Source organism: Crassostrea angulata, chromosome 3 (assembly GCF_025612915.1).
Source record: "Crassostrea angulata isolate pt1a10 chromosome 3, ASM2561291v2, whole genome shotgun sequence".
NCBI classification, from domain to species: Eukaryota; Metazoa; Mollusca; class Bivalvia; order Ostreida; family Ostreidae; genus Magallana; species Magallana angulata.
In genome coordinates, this window is record NC_069113.1 from 42,079,914 (window position 1) to 42,100,233 (window position 20,320).

Genomic DNA, 20,320 nt, shown 5'->3' on the forward strand with positions numbered 1-20,320 from the left:
TGACGGAACGCTTGGAGCTATTTTGATAACTTTTGTATTTCATCAAGGTACACAGCATCAACTGCCAATTAAGGGAAAGATAACCCCAAAACATTTATACATCAATTAGCAGCCACTGCTGTCTCTACGTATTGGAGCTTTGGGCTAGTAAAGGGTATGTGCACTAGCTGTTTTGTTATATATGTCTTTACTCTCTGATTCTACATAAAGGAATCAAATGAAACCAAAAAAAGTTGCCACGAACATCACAATTTAAAAGAAACTGCTCCAGGGAGGTGAGATGCTACCATAAAAAAAAATAAAAATCAGTGCAAGACCTTTCCTTGGGAACTCTCATTTCTTAGTATAATGAAAGAATTTCGAATCAGTTTTTCTTAATTTTATAGGCAAGAAATATTTTTCTTACAATACAGTCCCTTGAGGCTGAAAATGATTCACACGTTGTAGATTCCTCGAGAGTCTTATTAACGCAATGGGCGCCACCACAATAGGCTGGTGTCAGTAGCCTTCTGGACCGCTCCGTGGTCCCCTGGCCACAATTCTCACTGCAGGCGGACCATGTTGTCCATTCTGAGAGCTGACAATCGATCATCTCCGATACTTCACAGGTCTGCGACTCAAACAGAACTGACACAGAAGGACATTCTGTGCCATTACAACTTGCTGGCACCAAGATTTCCATCTCCCGGGTTCTGTAAATATACAAATATGGAACATATATTTTAAAAAGTTATTTTCAATCTACATAATTAGCTAGAAGCCTAATATTGAATGTATAGTTTATGGGCCATGCATGAATAATAGCAGGGTAAGCTCTCTCAAATCATTAATATTTTCTCCTCCTTTTCCAGCTTTAGAATTAAGTGAATGTCAAGTCATACAGAGAAGTTAAATGGAAGACTTTTGCATTAATGTGCTTGTGTTAAGATCTCTCTCTCTCTCTCTCTCTCTCTAGCTCTCCACTTTTGCCTAATCTTACTTAATAAAATTTTCATTGTAACCCAGATGAACTTATTATTTACTTATTTCACATAAACAACATCAATTCATTTGATAATAAATCAAGGTCTTAGGTTAAATTCATAAAAACTTACTGGTAATAGTTTCTTTTAATAACACCCCCAGTAATCATAAATTTAATGGACTAGTTTGAACCACTACTGTTCAGTATTATCTGGATCAAATTTTGTACAACTTGTTATTTCTTAAGCAAATTCAAATTCTTCTCTGGATTTAAGAAAAATAATAAATTCAATAGCTACAGAAGTTATACTCATATAAACAGGGTTGGAACAACTTAGTACATTTTTTAACTAAACTTCTTTGTGTACAGTGTACACTGTCCAACCAAGTTTATGCTGTCTCGTATAAATTTTGTAGCTATTGAATTTATTCCTATTTTATTTAAGCATTGAATCATTTCTTTTTGAAAGATGTGGTCTCATAACTGCAACGGTGTGTGCATACAAATTGAATAACGCGCGATAGCGCGTTATGATAATTTGTTTGCACACACCGTCGCAGTTATGAGACCACATCTTTCAAAAAATAATGATTCAATAATTATATTTACATTTTTAAACATTTATTTCTTTCTCGCAAATATGATTTGTTTTTAAAAAGCTCTGACTTATTCAATGAGTAATGCGAAATTAATGGAAGAGCCATTGAAACAGCCGAGTTATGCTGACAAATATAGTGCACAGCGTTATATCTAATAACACAATTTCAGTTTAATGAATTTACTTTTGATACACTAAGAAGTTAATTAATTGAATTCATTTAACCATCAAAATATATTTACATCAATGAAATATTAATCAGCGTAAGTATAATATCAGGTCGTGATCCAGTTTGAAGTCGCGAGAAGAGTCAGTTTATGTTCTTCGAGAAATACTGAAGGAATACTGAATGTATTCCTACGCACCAGATTTGGTGATTGGGTCTTCTGTGTTAATTGCGTAAATATCACTCAAATCAACCAATGCATTTTGATAGAGGAAAAGAAAGTAAATGTAAATATATACATGTACATGAATTATAACCAGCTGTTATTGTCAATTTTAAAAAATATGAACATCAGGAATAAATGGTTTAAGATTTGTTTTTTTCGTTTCTTCCAAATAAAGATATAAAGCATATTAGAAGTTAAACCCTTAATAGCGTAAGGTTAGACATTACCATAATTTAGCGGAAGGACATAAACACTTTAATTGGTTTCCTATTTAAAACCAGATTTCACAAATCTGTACAAGTTTTCCCTCTCAGCAGCAAGAATCTGACAAAATGCAATTTCTCCATCATTTTATTGTGTTTCTATTCCACTTGCAGCCATTTCTCATTAAAACATAATGATCAAGTAAATTAGAAAATCTCTCAACATTATCATAAGAGTTTATGTCAAGACAAATGCACATTAAATTCTGTTCATACCCCCGTGAACTGATATGTTACAGATCACAGCATCAGAGCTATATTTGTTCTCCAGTATATTTTGAAAGAATAAACTACAATCTCAGCTAAAGTAGAAAATCAATGATGTTATATTTGAACTATATCCTTAAAAAAACCCAGAGAACATCTTTTTACTGCACATGGTTTTGGTGAATCTTTTCTTCAGTATTATATAATAAGAATCAACATATGATGAATCAATATCATATTACATTTGTTTACAATTTTAAAATCATGTTTCATCTTATCACGGTTGCATATGCAAAACCAAATTGTATGTGTTGCCTAAATCCCAGTCAACATCTGTTTTATTATATATACAGCTTACTCCACTTATATTGAACTCGCTTATTTTGAAATTCCGCTTATTTTGAAATAGAAATAAATCCCCAGTTTCTGCCTCTCATATTCTTTGCATTGATTTCACGGATATAATGAAATCTGTTATTTTGAAATATCGCTTATATTGAAGCCACTGATCGGTCCCCAAAGGTGATAATTAGTTGTTTTTATAACGGTTATATTGAAGTTCTCCCTGGCGGCTGTCGTCACGGTTGGTTACAGTAATTATGCCAGACTGACCGTTTGATATACAAAGGTGTGAATTGATAAGTTCTCTTCATGTGTGTTTTTATACTTTTATTAAAAAGTAAAATTTATTCACTGTTTAATTTTTTGTTTTTACGAATACAGATGTATTGAGGCTAGACGTAATATGGAAACCCCACGGAAAAGAAACACCTTATCTCGGGAGGCAAAATACAAACTAGTTATGGCTATTGATGAAAGAACAAAGCCTAAATTCGAAATAGCTAAGGATTTTGAGATTATCGCGTGTACACTTACGATGATATACAAGCAGCGTTCAGCAATATTTGAAGAGTTCGAGTGTGGTGATTTTTCTCTAACATTTTTCTAAAACTTAAAAGAATGCGATCCGAGATTATGATTAAGTTTAAGATAGTAACAAAACGAAACTTACAAAACTTTCGGATATAATTTTAATCAAACTTTCAAGGACTAATGTTCCATGTAATCCGTTTATTGTAATAGATAAATGATGATCTAATAATTTGTTCGGGTTTGGTTTTCTATGCTTACATCGGGATTGAACTTTCAAAAATGGCGGCTTCACGTCAGTCAATTTCGCTTATATTGAAATACGGATATATTGAAATAATTTGCATGGTCCCCTGAATTTCAATATATCCGGAGTAGGCTGTATACCCTTCACTACAGATACCAGTAGAATTTCAAGTTGCAGCTAATCTGGCTGCATGAGCCACTCATGTTGCACAGCTTTTCAGCTATATCCATTCAGCTTAGATAGGACAAATAACACTTAGCAGTGATGAAGCAGTCCAATAACTCTTATGTTAAACCAGCCAACCTGTCAACATCAAATATCTAAATAGAACCAGTTAATCAATTTTCATTTTTGATGGACTTTTTTGAGTAAGAACTAAATAGAAAAACATTAATAAGGATATTTAACAAAGCATTTTACAAAAAAGTGAGATGGATAGTAGTTAAATTTGACCTTTAATACTTTATTCAAGCTGTGTTTTGACTATTTTCTATTCAGTAATGCATCGCAATCCACAAATCCACTAAAATGTCTGCCTACCTGATGTTCCTTTGAACTTTACCATTTCACATTTTTAGACGGGGTCACGTGACCCCGTCTATTGGTTTACTGTCAGCCAAAGTCTCAAACCGGAAGGCACGCGTAGAACACATGAATTGAGTATACGCGTAAGTAAATAGTGCAGAAAGTTTTCATGCATTTCAGTAAATATGTATTATAAAAACACGCATTAAATCTTTTTAAGTCCTCTGTGTACAAACAAAATTCTATTTAGAAAATAAACAAATAGTTTTATTGATCAAAATATTCTTGCTCGGGTTCAAATGTGGAATGAGTTACGTAACTAAATGCACGGTGCCGTTTGAGATTCAGTTGGTGTACGAGCTCATTAATCAATAAAAGAGGTTGATGGTGGAATCGAAATTAAAGTTCCCAAATGCAATGTGCCATTTTTGAAAAGTTTTGAATTTTATTTTGACAATCTTTCACCATATACTACCAAACTTCATGTGCAAGCCGAAGTTAAAATCTGGACGGGTTATACACAGATGTTTTACAAATTAAATAGGTGTTTCATTGGCTTCCAGTCTACTTGCGCGGTATGACTGTTGTTCGTCTCAGAGTCTAAAGGAATTTTGTACAAAGAAAATAAAAACAAGTCTGAATTTGCCTTCTCGTTTGTTGGCTCTTTAGTTGATTAAACTGAATTTAAATTTTAAACAACGCATTGTAAGCAAAATCTATAATAGATTATACATTTTGGAAGACTTATACATCATATGATATATACAATCTTATCGATTGAAGAAAGTTAGTGGTTAATGTTCATGTTTTCCGGCTTAGTTGGAATCAGGCTTGCATGGGGTGAATTACATTGTAAAATAATGCATTACATTACCATTACTTCATGAATTAGGGCATTAAATTACCATTACCATTACTTAATTTTCTTGAAGTAATGCATTACATTACCATTACATGAGTAAAGTAATGCATTACCTGGTCGATTACTTTGTGAAAAGTCAGTAAGTTTAAAAAAAAAAAGGAATTTAAAAACTAAATAAGAGTTTTTGTAAATATTTCATAAATAAAACATGCTTAAAATATTTAGAGGTTCATGTTCATTATCAGGTTCAAATTTAATGACTTATACAAGATTGCTGTTGCACTTGTAGTTCTCAAAGTAAAGTTGGTCCCGTAACATTTACACACTAATGGCAGAGTTGACAATCTCTGTTATTTATGTCTCTGATTTTCAGAATATGATTTTTAATGAAAGGAACGGTTGTACCGTAATTCGTGTAGGTGATGCACGAGATTACACAAAAAAGTAGTAAGTGGCGAACGGATTTATTTTTACCTATTAATTTTGCATGAATCGCAAATGACGAAAATCGTGTCAGATAAATTGGTCTTGAAAATCAAAATGGCGACCGTGACAAATCTTTTTATTGTCAAAGTTCTTGGAATCTTATTGTAAAAAAATATTTCCAACGTCAGGTGCCTGTGATCGTTATCGGTATACAAATGTTCACTTTGTTTGTTAATTCAGCAGGTTTAGAGTTTTCGGGGTTTTCATAAAACTTTTATTACGGATACCGTCCGACTTGTGGATTTTCCCTTGGATCACAAAATTGAATAAATCTAATGATTAAAATTATCTACTTTGATATAGTTGTTTGATTTTCCCGGTTAGTAGTAATTTTTAAAATTTTTCCTTGGGGTCTTATTTTACATAATAAACCAAAATATTTAATTGAAATATTTGTCTAATTTTCAGTACGAAGACCACGTTAAACCAAAACCAATTCAATGTAAACGTGTACTACAATACCTGTAGAACACAATTTTAATCGGATGTCTTTGGTTTAGAGTGGTTCAAATAGTCAAATATCCAATTTTTTTTTTGTATATTAACTACTTTCCTATATAACCGTAACAAAACCTGAATATTTTAATTATGTCGTGTAAGATAATTAAGACTCTTTCATCAAGGTGATTGTGTAATTTGCATTTCTTTGGTTATATTTAAACTAAATATTGTATAATATTGAAAATGTCCGATGTTTACAAAAGGCAATATTTGAGGCAAAATCGTATATTAAGTGCACCTGAGTTATAAGGGAGTTACAGAGCTTACAATACTTTGTTATGTAAACAAAGCTTTTGTTTACATTTTGAATGTTGAAGTTAAAATTCCAGTTTTAGACCTAAAATGAATGTGTTAAACGTTTGGAGCTGTTTCTTTATGCTTAACATGAATAAGATGATAGACAAATCAGTTTGAAAAAGATTTTTTACTGGTTTATTGAACCTTTGTAAACAAAAACAGGGCACGAGCCTTGTTTACAAGATAAAGAATTGTGAGCTCAGTATCTCGCTTATAACTCTACGATTTAATCTCAAATTCCATTTCATCATTTGAAATGCATTTCTAAAGCATTATAAATAATAAAAACAGAAAAATAGTATTTGACCAAAATCGTGACCATGCCCCTTTAAAGTGCAAAAAATAAAAATTTTGATTTTGAAATTTTTATTTTTTGCACTTTAAATTTATATCCCATTTGGGCTATTATATCCCAAATGGGCTATATTATATCCCATTTGGGCGATTGGTCCCAACCTGTTTAACATGTCTGTCCATCTTTGAAGGGAGACAAATTCGATCTGCATGTGAAAATAGGTGAAAGTCTATAATAGCGTTGATAATTGGTTTGTATGGAAAATTATTTGATGAATATATTCTCAGGGAGCTCGTCACGATCTTGTTTGCCACCCCTATACTTTAAAAAGTTTAAGGTTAATGAGTGGTATTAAAAGATCGTATGGGATGAGCTCCTGTGAAAGTAGCATGCAGTGTACCTGATTCCGTGACCGCAAGATGTCGAGCAGTACGTCCAGGATTTCCACTCAGAGACCTCGCAATCCTGCCGACAGCAAGGACCGTAGCAAACCCCATTCTCCACTAGATCAGGGCAGATGTTTCCCCGACATTCTGGGTCTACCACAACTGTCCGTGTTCTATTTCTCGATCCCTCGCCACAGAAGCCATTTGTCAAACTACAGACACCCCAACCAGACCACGGGCTGACCTACAAAAGTAGTGCTCACGTGAGGAATGTAGGCTCGCTAATGGCGTTCTGTCACCTGCACATGCAACCTAGGTTGTAAATTTTTCAGAAAATCTCTTCCGAAGTTTTTTTTAGAATGATCTTTACTGTCAAGTTCTACGCGATTCTCTTTATCTTTGAACTGTTTCTCCTTTTAAAACTGCACCACATTTATACATGTATTTATCTGTTTATATAAGCAATCCAAAATAATTATGGTCATTAAATTTTAAGTAAAATTAAATCTGGAAATGAATAAGGGCGATAATGTTTGTCATGAATTGGATTTTTTCCTTATATTAATTTCAAATTCTATAACTCGGTAATTGATTATTCGGGTTTTTTATAGTAAAGATATTTGTACTGTCGATACGATATTTATGCTATGTTAATTAATCGATTGTATTAGTTTAACTAGATCAAAACTTTAACTGTTTAATGATTTTATATTTACATCTACCGTCCGACTAAGTTTCCTGTTTCGAACGAAATCTTATAGTTCAATAGAAACTGACAAGACTGAAATCTACACGCACCTTTCATCGATTGGTCGAAAAATCACGGACTGCACGAAATACATGTAATCATGATGATGTCAGAGTCCAATTCCCATATGAGACGATTTGGCTGGTTATTTTAGCCAACGTACTGATGTACATGAACAGTAAATTAATCAATTTTACTTACTTTTTCTTTTTTTTTTTTTTTATACAAACGATTTATTAATTTGTTAAAAGAAATATGTAAATAAAACAATAATTTAAAATGCTTTCTTTGATGATGCAGGCGAACTTTGAATGTAGCGATCATTGCCAAAAAAAGAAAGAAATATATATGTTTTTATTTTTCTGCAATGTTGTAATCTTTATATGATATATACATGTATATCGCATGAATCACCAAGAGAGCATTTTATTGTTTAATTGTGGCTGACTTGCATATCTAAATAAACACCCTTGCAGTTGAACGAAATCAAACATGTTCTTTTTTATAGTATGCTCCATGAATACTAGTACATATACTTTGAAAACTATACAAAAATAGCTATTATATAAGTACATGAACTACGCTTCCTAATAAATAATAGTACATGTATTACAAAAACAAGTACATGTATTCACCAAAAACATACATGTACCGTAATTTATGATGTTTGGGGGAGTTTACTATCTCTTGATGCAATGTCCTTAGCATATTCAATCAATTTATCAAATTATTCCCGTTATCAGGAAAGCATGTACTTATCAAGGCAATAACAAGAAAAAGCGTGTCTTAATTACGCGACAATTTCTCGTTACATGTATATTGGTAGATATTGCACTTTTCATTTTTTGTATGCTATTGAGTAGGCGATTTTCGTCATTGAAAAGTACACGTACATATAAACCAAAAGTCAAGACGAACCTATTATTGCTATTTTTTTTTTAACTTGAGTAATCTATGATCTATAATTATTTTTCACTGCTTATCACACCCCCTATCCTAACTATTTAAAATCGTGATTAAATTTCTCTCCCCAAAAATGACACTCAGACATTTGATATTAATAAAGTCATATCCTCACGAGACTACAGAATGACCATTGGTTAAAAAAAAACACCAGGCCACAGGATCATGAAAAAAAGTAGACTTAAGTCAAAAATTGTAAACTGTCTTGATATCTCTTGATTGAAAACACTGACAAAATTGAAATGCTATTTAAAAGTATCTTAATATAATGTTGTCAATTACGAATTTCCATTGTCATTTTATGAGAAACCATTATTTTATGACTGGTTAAAATTTTGACTTAAGCCTGAAATTGCTTCATGATCCTGAGGCCAGGCCCCGTGGCCATAAAAGTTCGACAAGCTCACTTTTTATCTCAGTCTTACTTTTACCAAAGGAACATATAGTGGAAAAGTGAGATTGAGATCAAAAGTGAGCTCGACTAAGTGTTATTGCAACGGGGCCACACTACATGTCCTTTTACACTGGTCTACTTATAATACAAACAAAACTATATAGCAAAAGTGTTACCTAAAATACATGTATGACGAAATAACTGGTATACATATGCTTCATAAAATATTTGGTTGAAACATATTTCTTTATTAAATGGTAGATATAGACAAACGCAATGCAAATCCTTATAGACAAGGGATATATTTTGATCAAATTTTGAAGAAAAAAAAAACACTTTTAAAGTGCGTTAAAATTAGCAGCAAATTGACGCACTTCGAAGACTTTTTTCCTCCAAAACTGGTTTATATCGACCATATTATTAACAAACTTAACAAAAAGTTGGACAAAAGTTAAACGCTACATCTCTTAGGCTTTATATTGTGTGCACGAAAAACAATGATGTATTAATCGTAAGATTTTTTTGTGAAAATGTCATCTGCTTATTGGAATGTTAATGTACATACACCGGAGCCACGTATGATCAAGATTTATGTAAAAACTTGACTTGTATGGAGTAAGGAAAGTGTTTTTTCTGCAACCATTACCGAAAACGGAGGTATTCTATTTTACCAAGATTGGATTTCAGTGATAAAATATGATTAAATTGATTTAATAGAAACTCAAATACAGAGGGGAAGGGGGGGGGGGGGGGGTGAGGTGGTGTTTCTTTATCGAGTTTGAAATAAACTTTGGTATTTGAAATGAGGAAGTGCATGTATATAACCATAATAAGCAAACCGTTTCCACGGTTATAAATTGTGATACAAGTATGATTATGTATAATGTACTGTATCCGGTGCATTTACGATTCTATACAAATTAAGTTTGAGTTAATTTTACGACAATTCATACCACACAATCCACATTTTGGTAGCTTTCACATTCATCCCTATCCTCTGACACTGGCTCCTCAGAACATGGTTGTCCGCCACACTCCAGGGCCTGGACAAACCGCGTGCGTGTTCGATGGGACCACCCACAAGTCGTGTTGCAGTCCGTCCAGGCGCTCCACTCCCCGAGCTGGCAATCTACGGGACAACATCCCGCAATACACTTCTCCTGTTCTTCAAGTGGCGGGCATGGATCCGCCCCACAACTCGGCTCTTGTTTAATTATTTTAGTACGATTTCGAACACCCGTTTGCTCACACGGTCCTTCGCAGGAGCTCCAAAACGACCACATGCCCAGCACACATTCTCTGTAACACTTAAGATGACCACATTTTATTTCCTTGAGGTTTTTGGAACATGACACGCCCCCACACGTACTTTCAGTTTCTATTGTCCTACCCCTGTGGAACACGTACCTCTCTCCCCCTTCCGAACAATTAAATGAAAAATAGAGAAATTTCCAGTTTGTCCACTCGCTATACAGACAATCCTGTGGACAACACTTTCTATTGCATTCTGTTGTTTCTGTTAAATTGAGGTCACATTTGCCCCCGCACGAAGACTGTTGCAGTATTAATCTATCTCTAGTTTTGGTTCCCGAGTATCCGCAAGTGTTTGAACAGCCAGACCAATCGCTCCATTCGTTCACAATGCAGTTTTGAGGCTCACAAACTTGACCATGTATTGAAATACTGAGGTCCAGTAAAACTATAAATATAATACGATAAACCATGATGATAATTTACAAATATATTATCATGAAAACTGTACTTTCAAATGGACGATTTTAAACAAGAAAGTCATGTTCTATGTCCGACTTTATCGATAATAAGAAGGCGACCAAATGACATAAAAAGTTAAGACCCCAATATGATTTAGGATTTATAAAGTTAAAAGGAAAAAAATCTTATCTGATTCATTAATAGCACGAGTCCAATGTATGTGCCATTATATCAATTGATTTACCAAGTTAAAGAAGAGGATAGTTTGAAAGGGAACAGATGTCTATTTAATGTTTACACAAATCATATAATCAGCTTAGCCGATCTCTCTTTGAAGAACTGCAAGAACAAAACATCTTTCAACGTTCCAATGGTCTAGTATTGATGTAATACAAATTCATAAGCAATATGGCTGGGCAGAGGATATTCTCTCTAGGTTATTGCTCCTATAAGTCCATAAGTAGTATCTCGTCGTCTAGATTGAGTGCCGTCGAGTAGGTTTGGGACTTGGTGTAAAACACCGACTCTGGACCGTACACTTTGGAAAGTCAAATGGTGCAAGGGGTATTTTATTTCATATTTTAATTTCAACACACAGCCTATTTGATCCCTCATTGATTATTTGATAACTGAAAGTTTCAGGTTGTTTGTGTAACATTCATCGAGGCACACCATATATACATGTAATTAAACAATGTTTGAATTTTTTTCTAAAAACGCTGTCTGATTTTCATGCAATTACTAGTAACTTACCTGACAAAACCAAAGCTCTAAGTATGAAACTGATGTTTTTGTACATGCGTATACACATGTACAAGGAAACAAGGAATTATGATAATTTACTAACTCAGTAACTTGACAAATGCTTGGGAACAGAAATCAACATCTCACTGCTAAATGATGCGTTCTACTGAGTCACAGCTATCATTTATAAATATGAAATTCAAAGAACATACATTAAACCGTTGACAATCACTATCAAAATGACCAGAACAAATTTTATAAACATATTAAGATTTGCATAATCGAAATAAAAAAATTGGCTGTTTACAAATTAACAATTCTGCATGTTTTTATTGTACGGATATTTATCAATATCTAAAAACAACTCAGATATGGCAACTGCTTCGATAAACAACCCATAGATGAAAACAAGATTAAGTGAAAATAATTATTGCAAGCTTTGATTATTAATAAAACAGTGACACCAATAAAGAATCTGTATAGACGCAGTCGTTAATTCAAAGGATGGGGTTCTCTGCCTGTGTTGCAAAATCAAATACAAGCAAACAAAATAGCTGTGCCTCTTCTCTGTTTTTGGTAATAAAATTGGAATGACATATCAAATCAAGATCCACTTCTTGCACTCCTGGCTCTCCAAAGTCGATGAAGTTGAAGACGGAACTATCATGATAGAAGTCAATGGTTATTATTGTCCTTTTTGTCTTTTTCATTGCAATAACAATGCACGTTTTATTCTGTTATTTTACGATTAATACAAGCATTCCATGTTCACTTTATTGAAGGGATTAAATTTTATGTGTACTAAGCATGCGTACCGTATCTACGCTTTATACACCTAAAATAAACCACAAATTAATCCCATGAAAAATTTAAAAAATGTTTTCATTGCTACACGATAAGTTTTTATAAGTTACAGATCAGCTGCAAACATATCTCAAAGCTCAATTTGACTCGAGGGTATTAATGGCCTCCCAAAAGAAACAAATGGCCTCACCAAAGAAAGTATGAGATACATGTGAGCAATTTCAACATGTAATGCAACTTAATTGTCACGTGTCGTTACATGGACACGTGACATTAAACCGAACCGTGCAACATTATTTGTTCCGAAAAACAAAACAATACGTTCAATCATGTCACCCTTTCCTGTCACGTTACGAACAGTAGCACTGAGACAGCTCTTGCGTTATCTGCAGTTCAACTTGAAGTGGAACTCTCATCCTTGTGTCAAGACAATAACAGTGCGCTGAATCTTGGATACACATTTGTTTAATCTAGGGTTGGAAAACTCCAATCATGTACATGTACTTAACGTGACTGACAAAACAAGCAAAATAATTACGGCTAGTCCCTACAGGGTTTGATAGGTATACTAGTAAAAGTCCTATACTTTGATAGAACAGATGATATAATCTTTGTATGCATTGGCCTTGTAGATCCCATCTCACAGTTGTTGCAATGTCTCTTCATGGACAAAATAAATGTTATTTCAACATTTAATTCCATTTGAGCTTTGGTTAAAAAAAGCAACAATAAAGGGTAAACCATTAACATTTTACCTGAAGTCTTTTTATTTCGGTTAAACTGTAATGACCTACTATTCCACAATCTCTCTCTCTCTCTCTCTCTCTCTCTCTCTCTCTCTCTCTCTCTCTCCCCCCTTCGAAAGAGGGAGAAAGAAAAAAGAGAGATTGATAATTCAAATAAGAGGTAAAAAAAGTGTTAAGAGAGAGAGAGAGAGAGAGAGAGAGAGAGAGAGAGAGAGAGAAACTTTGTACTCTTCTTTTTAAAAAATAGGCCCCAATTTCCGTTTCCGGTCTACAAACTAAAGATTGGCTCGTAATTCGTTCTCTAAATGGCATTTCAATCAATTGGCGTGCGAAATACGCATCCCCATTGACTGGCGAGTCAGAAAAGATTTCATTCATAATTTCATTCGGTGCTAATTAAATGTTTTGGCATCTAACCGTCTTTCGGCATTTCCATTATCAAGAGAGTGCATCAGTTTTCATACAAACCTTACACGCAAAACGTCTTAGACACTTATTGGTGATCGATGTTGATTGCAACGAACAAACTGGATCTCTAAACAGATGATGGCCGACTTCCAGCAAAGAACTGTTGTAGTGCAAATCACCCTATCATCGATCCATGCTACCCTGAAACAATTTGCATAAGTTGTCTTTATTAAATTTGAAAACTTTACACGAGGTTCAATATTTCCCACTGGCAGTAATATGCTTACTTACCTTTCCCTATCCCAGAAAGAAGGAGCCAAATAGAATTCAATCTTGAATGAAATGCTCCTTAAACTAAAGTACAGTTATATGATGTTAATTGCTACTGAATCAGCCGCTTACTTGTCAGACTAAACTGCGATGATTAAATGAACAAGACTCATATGTAGCAAAATGTACTGTCATCACTTTGTGTGCTGCTTATGAATTGCATTTATATAAAGCGTTGTTTTAATATTTGTGAGGAATTTTCCGATATAAAAAAATGATGTCAGTTATTCGAATTATTGACATCAAAACAATTTTATATCAAAAAATAATTCTTGATATCAAAAAATTTTCTGACATCATCAAATTATTTTTTGATTTCAGAAATTCGATTTCTATATGAAAAATTATTTTATGAAATCAGACAAATCTATTTGTTGATATTATTAATAAAAGGTAATTTTTTCATATGAAAAAAAAATTCTCATACTTGATATCAGGATATCATTTTTTGATATCCAAAAATCATTTTTATATTATATCAAATAATCGATTTTTGATATCAGAAAAAACATAGAATTACTATCAATTCAATGAATGTTCCCTGTGATGCAACTTTGTAGTCTCGTAAAAACATGTTTCAAACCTATAGATGCATGTTAAGAATGATAAAGTATGCATAATTTCAAATCTGATTTCATTTTGGCAAGTTTGTTCACATATTCAATGATTAGCACTGCTTTCTTTGCGATTTGCTGTAAATACTGAGACAATCCTAAAATAAATGATGGCATTGCATGATAAAAAAAGGCATTACACTGGCGTACAAGTAGTGCTTTTAATATATAAGACCAGAATTATCAATTAAATTCTTACATTAAATAAATCTTCAAACGAAAACCACCAATTTTAGAACGCAAATCGGGTTCTGTGGTTATTAATTATTTACTTTTGGGTCAAGGGAGTATTCATTAAATATGTGAAATCTATTCGCCATTTTTATTTGTAATTGTGATATCAGAAAATATAAATTTTGATTTTGAAAAATCAGTTTGAATTTCTGATATGGAAAAAAAATTCCTGATATCACAAAAACGAATTTATAATATCAGAAAATGGATGTTATTTTTTTTATATAAAAAATATTAAAACGGCGCCCCATATGTGGAAGACAGCAAATTGCAATGTGTACTTTTCTCCATTGGAGGAAAAAATCGTGACAACATACTGAAAGGATTGAATTAAATGCGGGAGAAACCAAGGGTAGATAGTATCTCACATTTAATTGAGAAAAACCAGGAAGGTTTTCAATGCACGCGCTGATGATATGAAAAGAGGAATTCGGATGTTTCCGGATAACAAATATTTCAGTATGTCACCGAGTTTGAAACGTAGGCTGAAATCATTCATTTTTATCAGGATTGGCACAATCATGATAATAAAATAAAGTTCTCTTCAAACAAAACGAGAGAATATGAAAAAGTATTCATTCACCCGATGTTTATTTACACGTTTAGTTATTGTATAAGGAATAAGGAATCGTTGTTTGAGTATTATGAGGTGATAATTTCGGTCGGGGCGTGGTCAAATCAAATAAAGCCCGAAGGGCTTTATGATAGATTTGACCACGCTCCGACCGAAATTATCACCTCATAATATTCAAAGAATGATTCCTTACTACTTATATTTATATTATTTCTAATGTGCACGATTAAAGATCTAATAATTATAACATTTTTACCGTTGTTTTAATTCGTATAATTATGCAAACCCCACTGGCGCCCCAGGAATACGTCATTTGACACTTGCATCACCCGTGTGTTGTACATGAAAACTCACAGACATGTATTAAAGAGTCATTTGCAAATTTATTAAGTCGATACAACAAAATATCAAATCAAATATCATTTGATTTTTTTAAAAAATGTGTGTAATTGCAAAATAGTAAATAACTAGAGTGTTTATTTCGTGATAGCGGAAGGTACTTTCCTCCTGCGCGGTAAGGCGGTCGATCTACACCTCAGTCGAGATTGTACTTGATGGTAATGGAACAGTTCTCAAAGCGGGAATTATTCAAAACGCCAGATTTAATGCTCGAGTCGGACATGGTGGAACAATTAAGTTCATTTTTGACAGGTAAGTTGGAATTTTCAGAATTATAGGGAACGATTTGAAGATGCTGTGATTGTTGGCCGGAAATTACACATGAATCTTCAGATGGATCATTTATTTTGACACTTGCGGTGGTTATTGTAGATGAAGTAGCACTCGCACTTTTTTGGGGGGTAGAAGACAGTTCACGATTATAGCTACGTATGGAAGCTTCGTTGCGATGCCCGGAGAAGTACATGATGTGTCTTGCTTCAAATCCAGCGTCGTTCATGGCCTGAATAGCTGTCGCTCTTAGACAGTGAGCTGTGTAACGTTTGCACCAGGCTAGCTGCAGATCTGTAGCTCTCTGGTTGAAAAAATTCGGATAGACAAACCAGAGAGCTACAGTTCCAAGCGTTGTAAAAACCTCCGATTTACGCCGCCGTTTTTGTGTCGCTCGCTTCGGGAATTTTATCCGACTTTAAAAGCATTCAACCGCCTAAAAAATTGGATTTATTAATTAAACATATAGTTTACCCAAACTCTGCTAACTTTGTTTTCCTTTCAATGGTTCACAACGGCCATCCTTCGCCTTGGAATGTCATCGTTTTAAAAAACTCGCCTTATGACAACCATGTTTACCTAGTAGCGAGATCTCGGATGCGTCGATTTACCCAAATGGACCCAAATGAACCCAAATGGACCCAAATGGCGATTAAAGTGGAAAACAATTATAATAAAATCCTCATAATTTAGGGAAATTTGGAAAAATAAAAGCGGAAGGTCCATAACAAAAATTAAAATTATTTTAAAAAGTTGTTTTATTTTTATATGATATATATATTTATATTATTTGAATTTACATGTAATTACATACATTATATACTTTTACAAATCGAGATAAAATGCTCATCTTTATTTTTCAAAAACAATTTTTAAAGATATACTGAAATAATTTTAATTATTGTTTTGGACCTTCGGCTTTTATTTTTCCAAATTTCCCTAAATTATGAGGATTTTATTATAATTTTTTTCCGCTTGAATCGCCATTTGGGTCGCTATTTGGGTCTTTATTTTTCTTAATAACGGCTAACAACCCCATGAAATGACTAAAACAAGTGATAATATTAGTAATAAGGATTGTATTATAATTGTTTTCCACTTTAATCGCCATTTGGGTTCATTTGGGTCTATTTGGGTAAATCGACGCACCCGAGATCTCGCTACTAGGTAAACATGGTTGTCATAAGGCGAGTTTTTTAAAACGATGACATTCCAAGGCGAAGGATGGCCGTTGTGAACCATTGAAAGGAAAACAAAGTTAACAGAGTTTGGGTAAACTATATGTTTAATTAATAAATCCAATTTTTTAGGCGGTTGAATGCTTTTAAAGTCGGATATAATTCCCGAAGCGAGCGACACAAAAACGGCGGCGTAAATCGGAGGTTTTTACAACGCTTGGAACTGTAGCTCTCTGGTTTGTCTATCCGAATTTTTTCAACCAGAGAGCTACAGTTCTGCAGCTAGCACCCGGCGGCCTTGCAAATATCCGGAAGGAAATATAATATGATCGCTTTTTCATGGGATCGGCTGTGTACCATATTTTGCAATCTTTCGGGTAAGAAATGGCATCTTTAACGCATTTATTGAAAAGATGAGACGCATTTGGGTCCGTTTTAGACAAGAAGAACTTCAACATCTTCACAGGACAAGTTTCGTTTCCAGTTTCATACATTCTTTTGTCGTTCAGTGCTTCAAGTTTGTGAATGCCACCTTGATAGTTTTTTGGTTTTGTTTCATGCTTCAAACAAGCATATATGGAGCCTTTTTCGTCAACTTTGAAATCGATGGAATCTACCCGAGCTGATGATGGAATTCAAGACCACGAGACACAAAATGTATCGCGATGATGTACCACATTGCAAGTCGCAGATTGACTGGAGAAGAATATGCACTCTCCAGGTAATCAGAAATTTTCTGTAAATCTGATTTGTGAATGATCTCCTTATGAGTTGTAGGGCGAGAAGTTCCAGTGACCATTCTATGCTTCATGAGACCGGTCAAACTTTTATTTGCAGTTTTGAATGCTTTATCGTTTACAATGTCTATATTTCGACCGATGTCGGATAAATGCCTGTTTATGGCGGCTCTGATTGCTTTCATTGTATTTTTATGATATTCGGAGGTATGCTCCTTTTTCGGGTTTTGGGGTTTTGCTTCACGGTAAAAGCGACTGAGTTTTTTCGCCAGATCCTCCTCGCAAATCTCAGCCAGATCTAGAGGGACTTCAAACGTTTCAATATGCCAATCTGTAATAGAAAACGCACAATGATATCCATGTTTTGACAGTTATTTGAGAAAAAACTGTAACTGCATAATATGGGCTGTTTTTGTTTGCGTTTAATTTCTGCTTACTAATATTCACTTTTTTAGAAAAAAGAAGCGTACCTGTAAGAATCTTTATACCCCATTTGGTGCTTTGTTTTGTAGCCTTTGATTGTGTGAGTTCCTGAAATCCTTTAATTTCGTCGTCGGAAAGCTTGGCAAAACGAGTACTTGTTGGCGTTTCTGGGGCTGGCAACCCGGGATCATCGGATTTTTTCAAATCGGCAAATGCCTGTTGGGTTAATGTTATATCGATGTCCGAAACGACCATTTCGGATAGAAAATTGTCAAAATCAGAATCAAAACCTTCTAATTTTAATTCTGGCAGGAGGGCTTCATAATTATCCCCACTAAATACTTCAAAATCGCCATATTTTACCGCATCTGATATATTGTCGTTCATGGTGGCTGCATTCGATCGAAATAAGAAATGAAGTGATCAGCAGACGATCATTATAAGAAATCTATTCATCAGCAGACGGCTCGTTTATATAAAATGTTTAAATTGCATATTAAGATATTTTTCTATAAATTTTATTTTAATTGGTAAACTTTACATGCTCCTTTTAATTTTCATTCATTTTGTGTGCGAAAAGAAAACCTTTCAAAACCACTACTTTTTTTATTTAGCACACGCAATGTATTACTACGCGCGCCGTGCAGCCAATACAGTTTTTCGGTTTTGCTATAAGACACGCCCATTTTGTGTCACTCATATTTTTTGATGTTATTCGGTTTTAGGGTTCAAAATTGATTTGTAATGTTATCACAGACAAAGACAGTTGAAAATGTAAATATATCAAGTTATTTTTTTTTTTGCAAAGTAGAATTAATAAACACAACTATTTTATCATTAAAATATCGTAACGAAATTAAGCTTTGTTGAGAGTGAAGCACTGTTTTGAGAGAGAGAGAGAGAGAGAGAGAGAGAGAGAGAGAGAGAGAGAGAGAGAGAGAGAGAGAGAGAGAGAGTTTCGACTTTTATTTTATAAATGCACGGCTATATGCAGGAAATATCAACACCAAATTTACAATGGGATTTGCAATGAGAAATGTAACATGTTTCAGTTACTCAATTGATTTGTGCATCAATAACAACACTAAAAAGACGATGCTACCTGAAAGAACCGGAAACTTGAAAAAATAAAATAAAATCGGGAAAACATCTAAAATTCAATGAACGTAGCTGCAAAAAAGTATGAAGTCAATCGCAAACGGAAGCCATGACCGTTGATCAATGGCTATATCGTTGTCACGTGGTCGGGGAAGGGTTACGACAGTCGATGAACAGCAATGTCGTAAAATTCATGGATTGGAAATCCTTTATTTGGTAATGATGTACAGAATGAATCCCTTTATTCTCCTTAATTAAAAGACCATTACATACATAATTCTTTGCCATCTCCATATTTTATTTTTAAAAAATGCAGCCTTCTGGTGATTATAGCGACCTTTACAAAAGGACATACCCTAAAACAGCACAGGTGTTCTCATGATTCATTCTTTTACCCAGTATTAAGGTAAATAACCTTGAAATAGATGCAAAGTGTAATGACTGACATATACAGTGTACACTGGTACAGAACTATTGTGGTTTTTTAATCGTTCGGCCACGACACAGTAAGATGACCTTGTATCCAATTACGCAAGAGATTGTGCAGGGAATCATTCTAAGCCACGACATTTAGGGGGGGGTGTCCTGTCATTTATGAAAAAAATATATGTAATCACAAAATAAAATAATATAAATTTTATATGATAATGACTGATGATTTAATTGATTACTTATATCATTCTCTAAACCTGAAGATTCTTACTTAGTATTCAGAAGATGTTTGGTAAAAGATCTACAAGTGTATATAATTTTATCTAAAATACTTTTATTTCTCTATTTTGTGAATAACATTCTATCTCCCTGCTGAAATCCAACTATTTCTACCACTGAAACACAATTTTGAAAGCTACAATTATAACGGAAAAGTAATGATCTTTTCCATATCTTTGAAACTAATGGAAAAGAAATTGATAAACATGAATTCCCCGACTAAAATGTAACCCAGTATATTTGAATGTAACCTGTACTTTTACATGTTACAGTCAATATTCAGCACATCCAGTTTCCTTTTTAACCTGATATACTACAGTATAGAATATTATTGCATTG

At 33.8% G+C, this 20,320-nt stretch overlaps 1 protein-coding gene across 1 annotated transcript in view; it reads right to left on the reverse strand.

The window, feature by feature from the left end:
• LOC128178375 (cadherin-23-like) overlaps positions 1 to 7,177 on the reverse strand; it is a 60,015-nt gene extending 52,838 nt beyond the window's left edge. Inside the window, exons 1-2 of the mRNA XM_052845495.1 lie at positions 6,908 to 7,177; positions 407 to 692 (exon numbers count right to left, since the gene is read on the reverse strand). Coding sequence (XP_052701455.1) covers positions 407 to 682 — 276 coding nt within the window. The 5' untranslated portion in view covers positions 683 to 692; positions 6,908 to 7,177. The remainder of the gene's footprint in view (positions 1 to 406; positions 693 to 6,907) is intronic.
• Between the last annotated feature and the right edge of the window lie 13,143 nt (positions 7,178 to 20,320).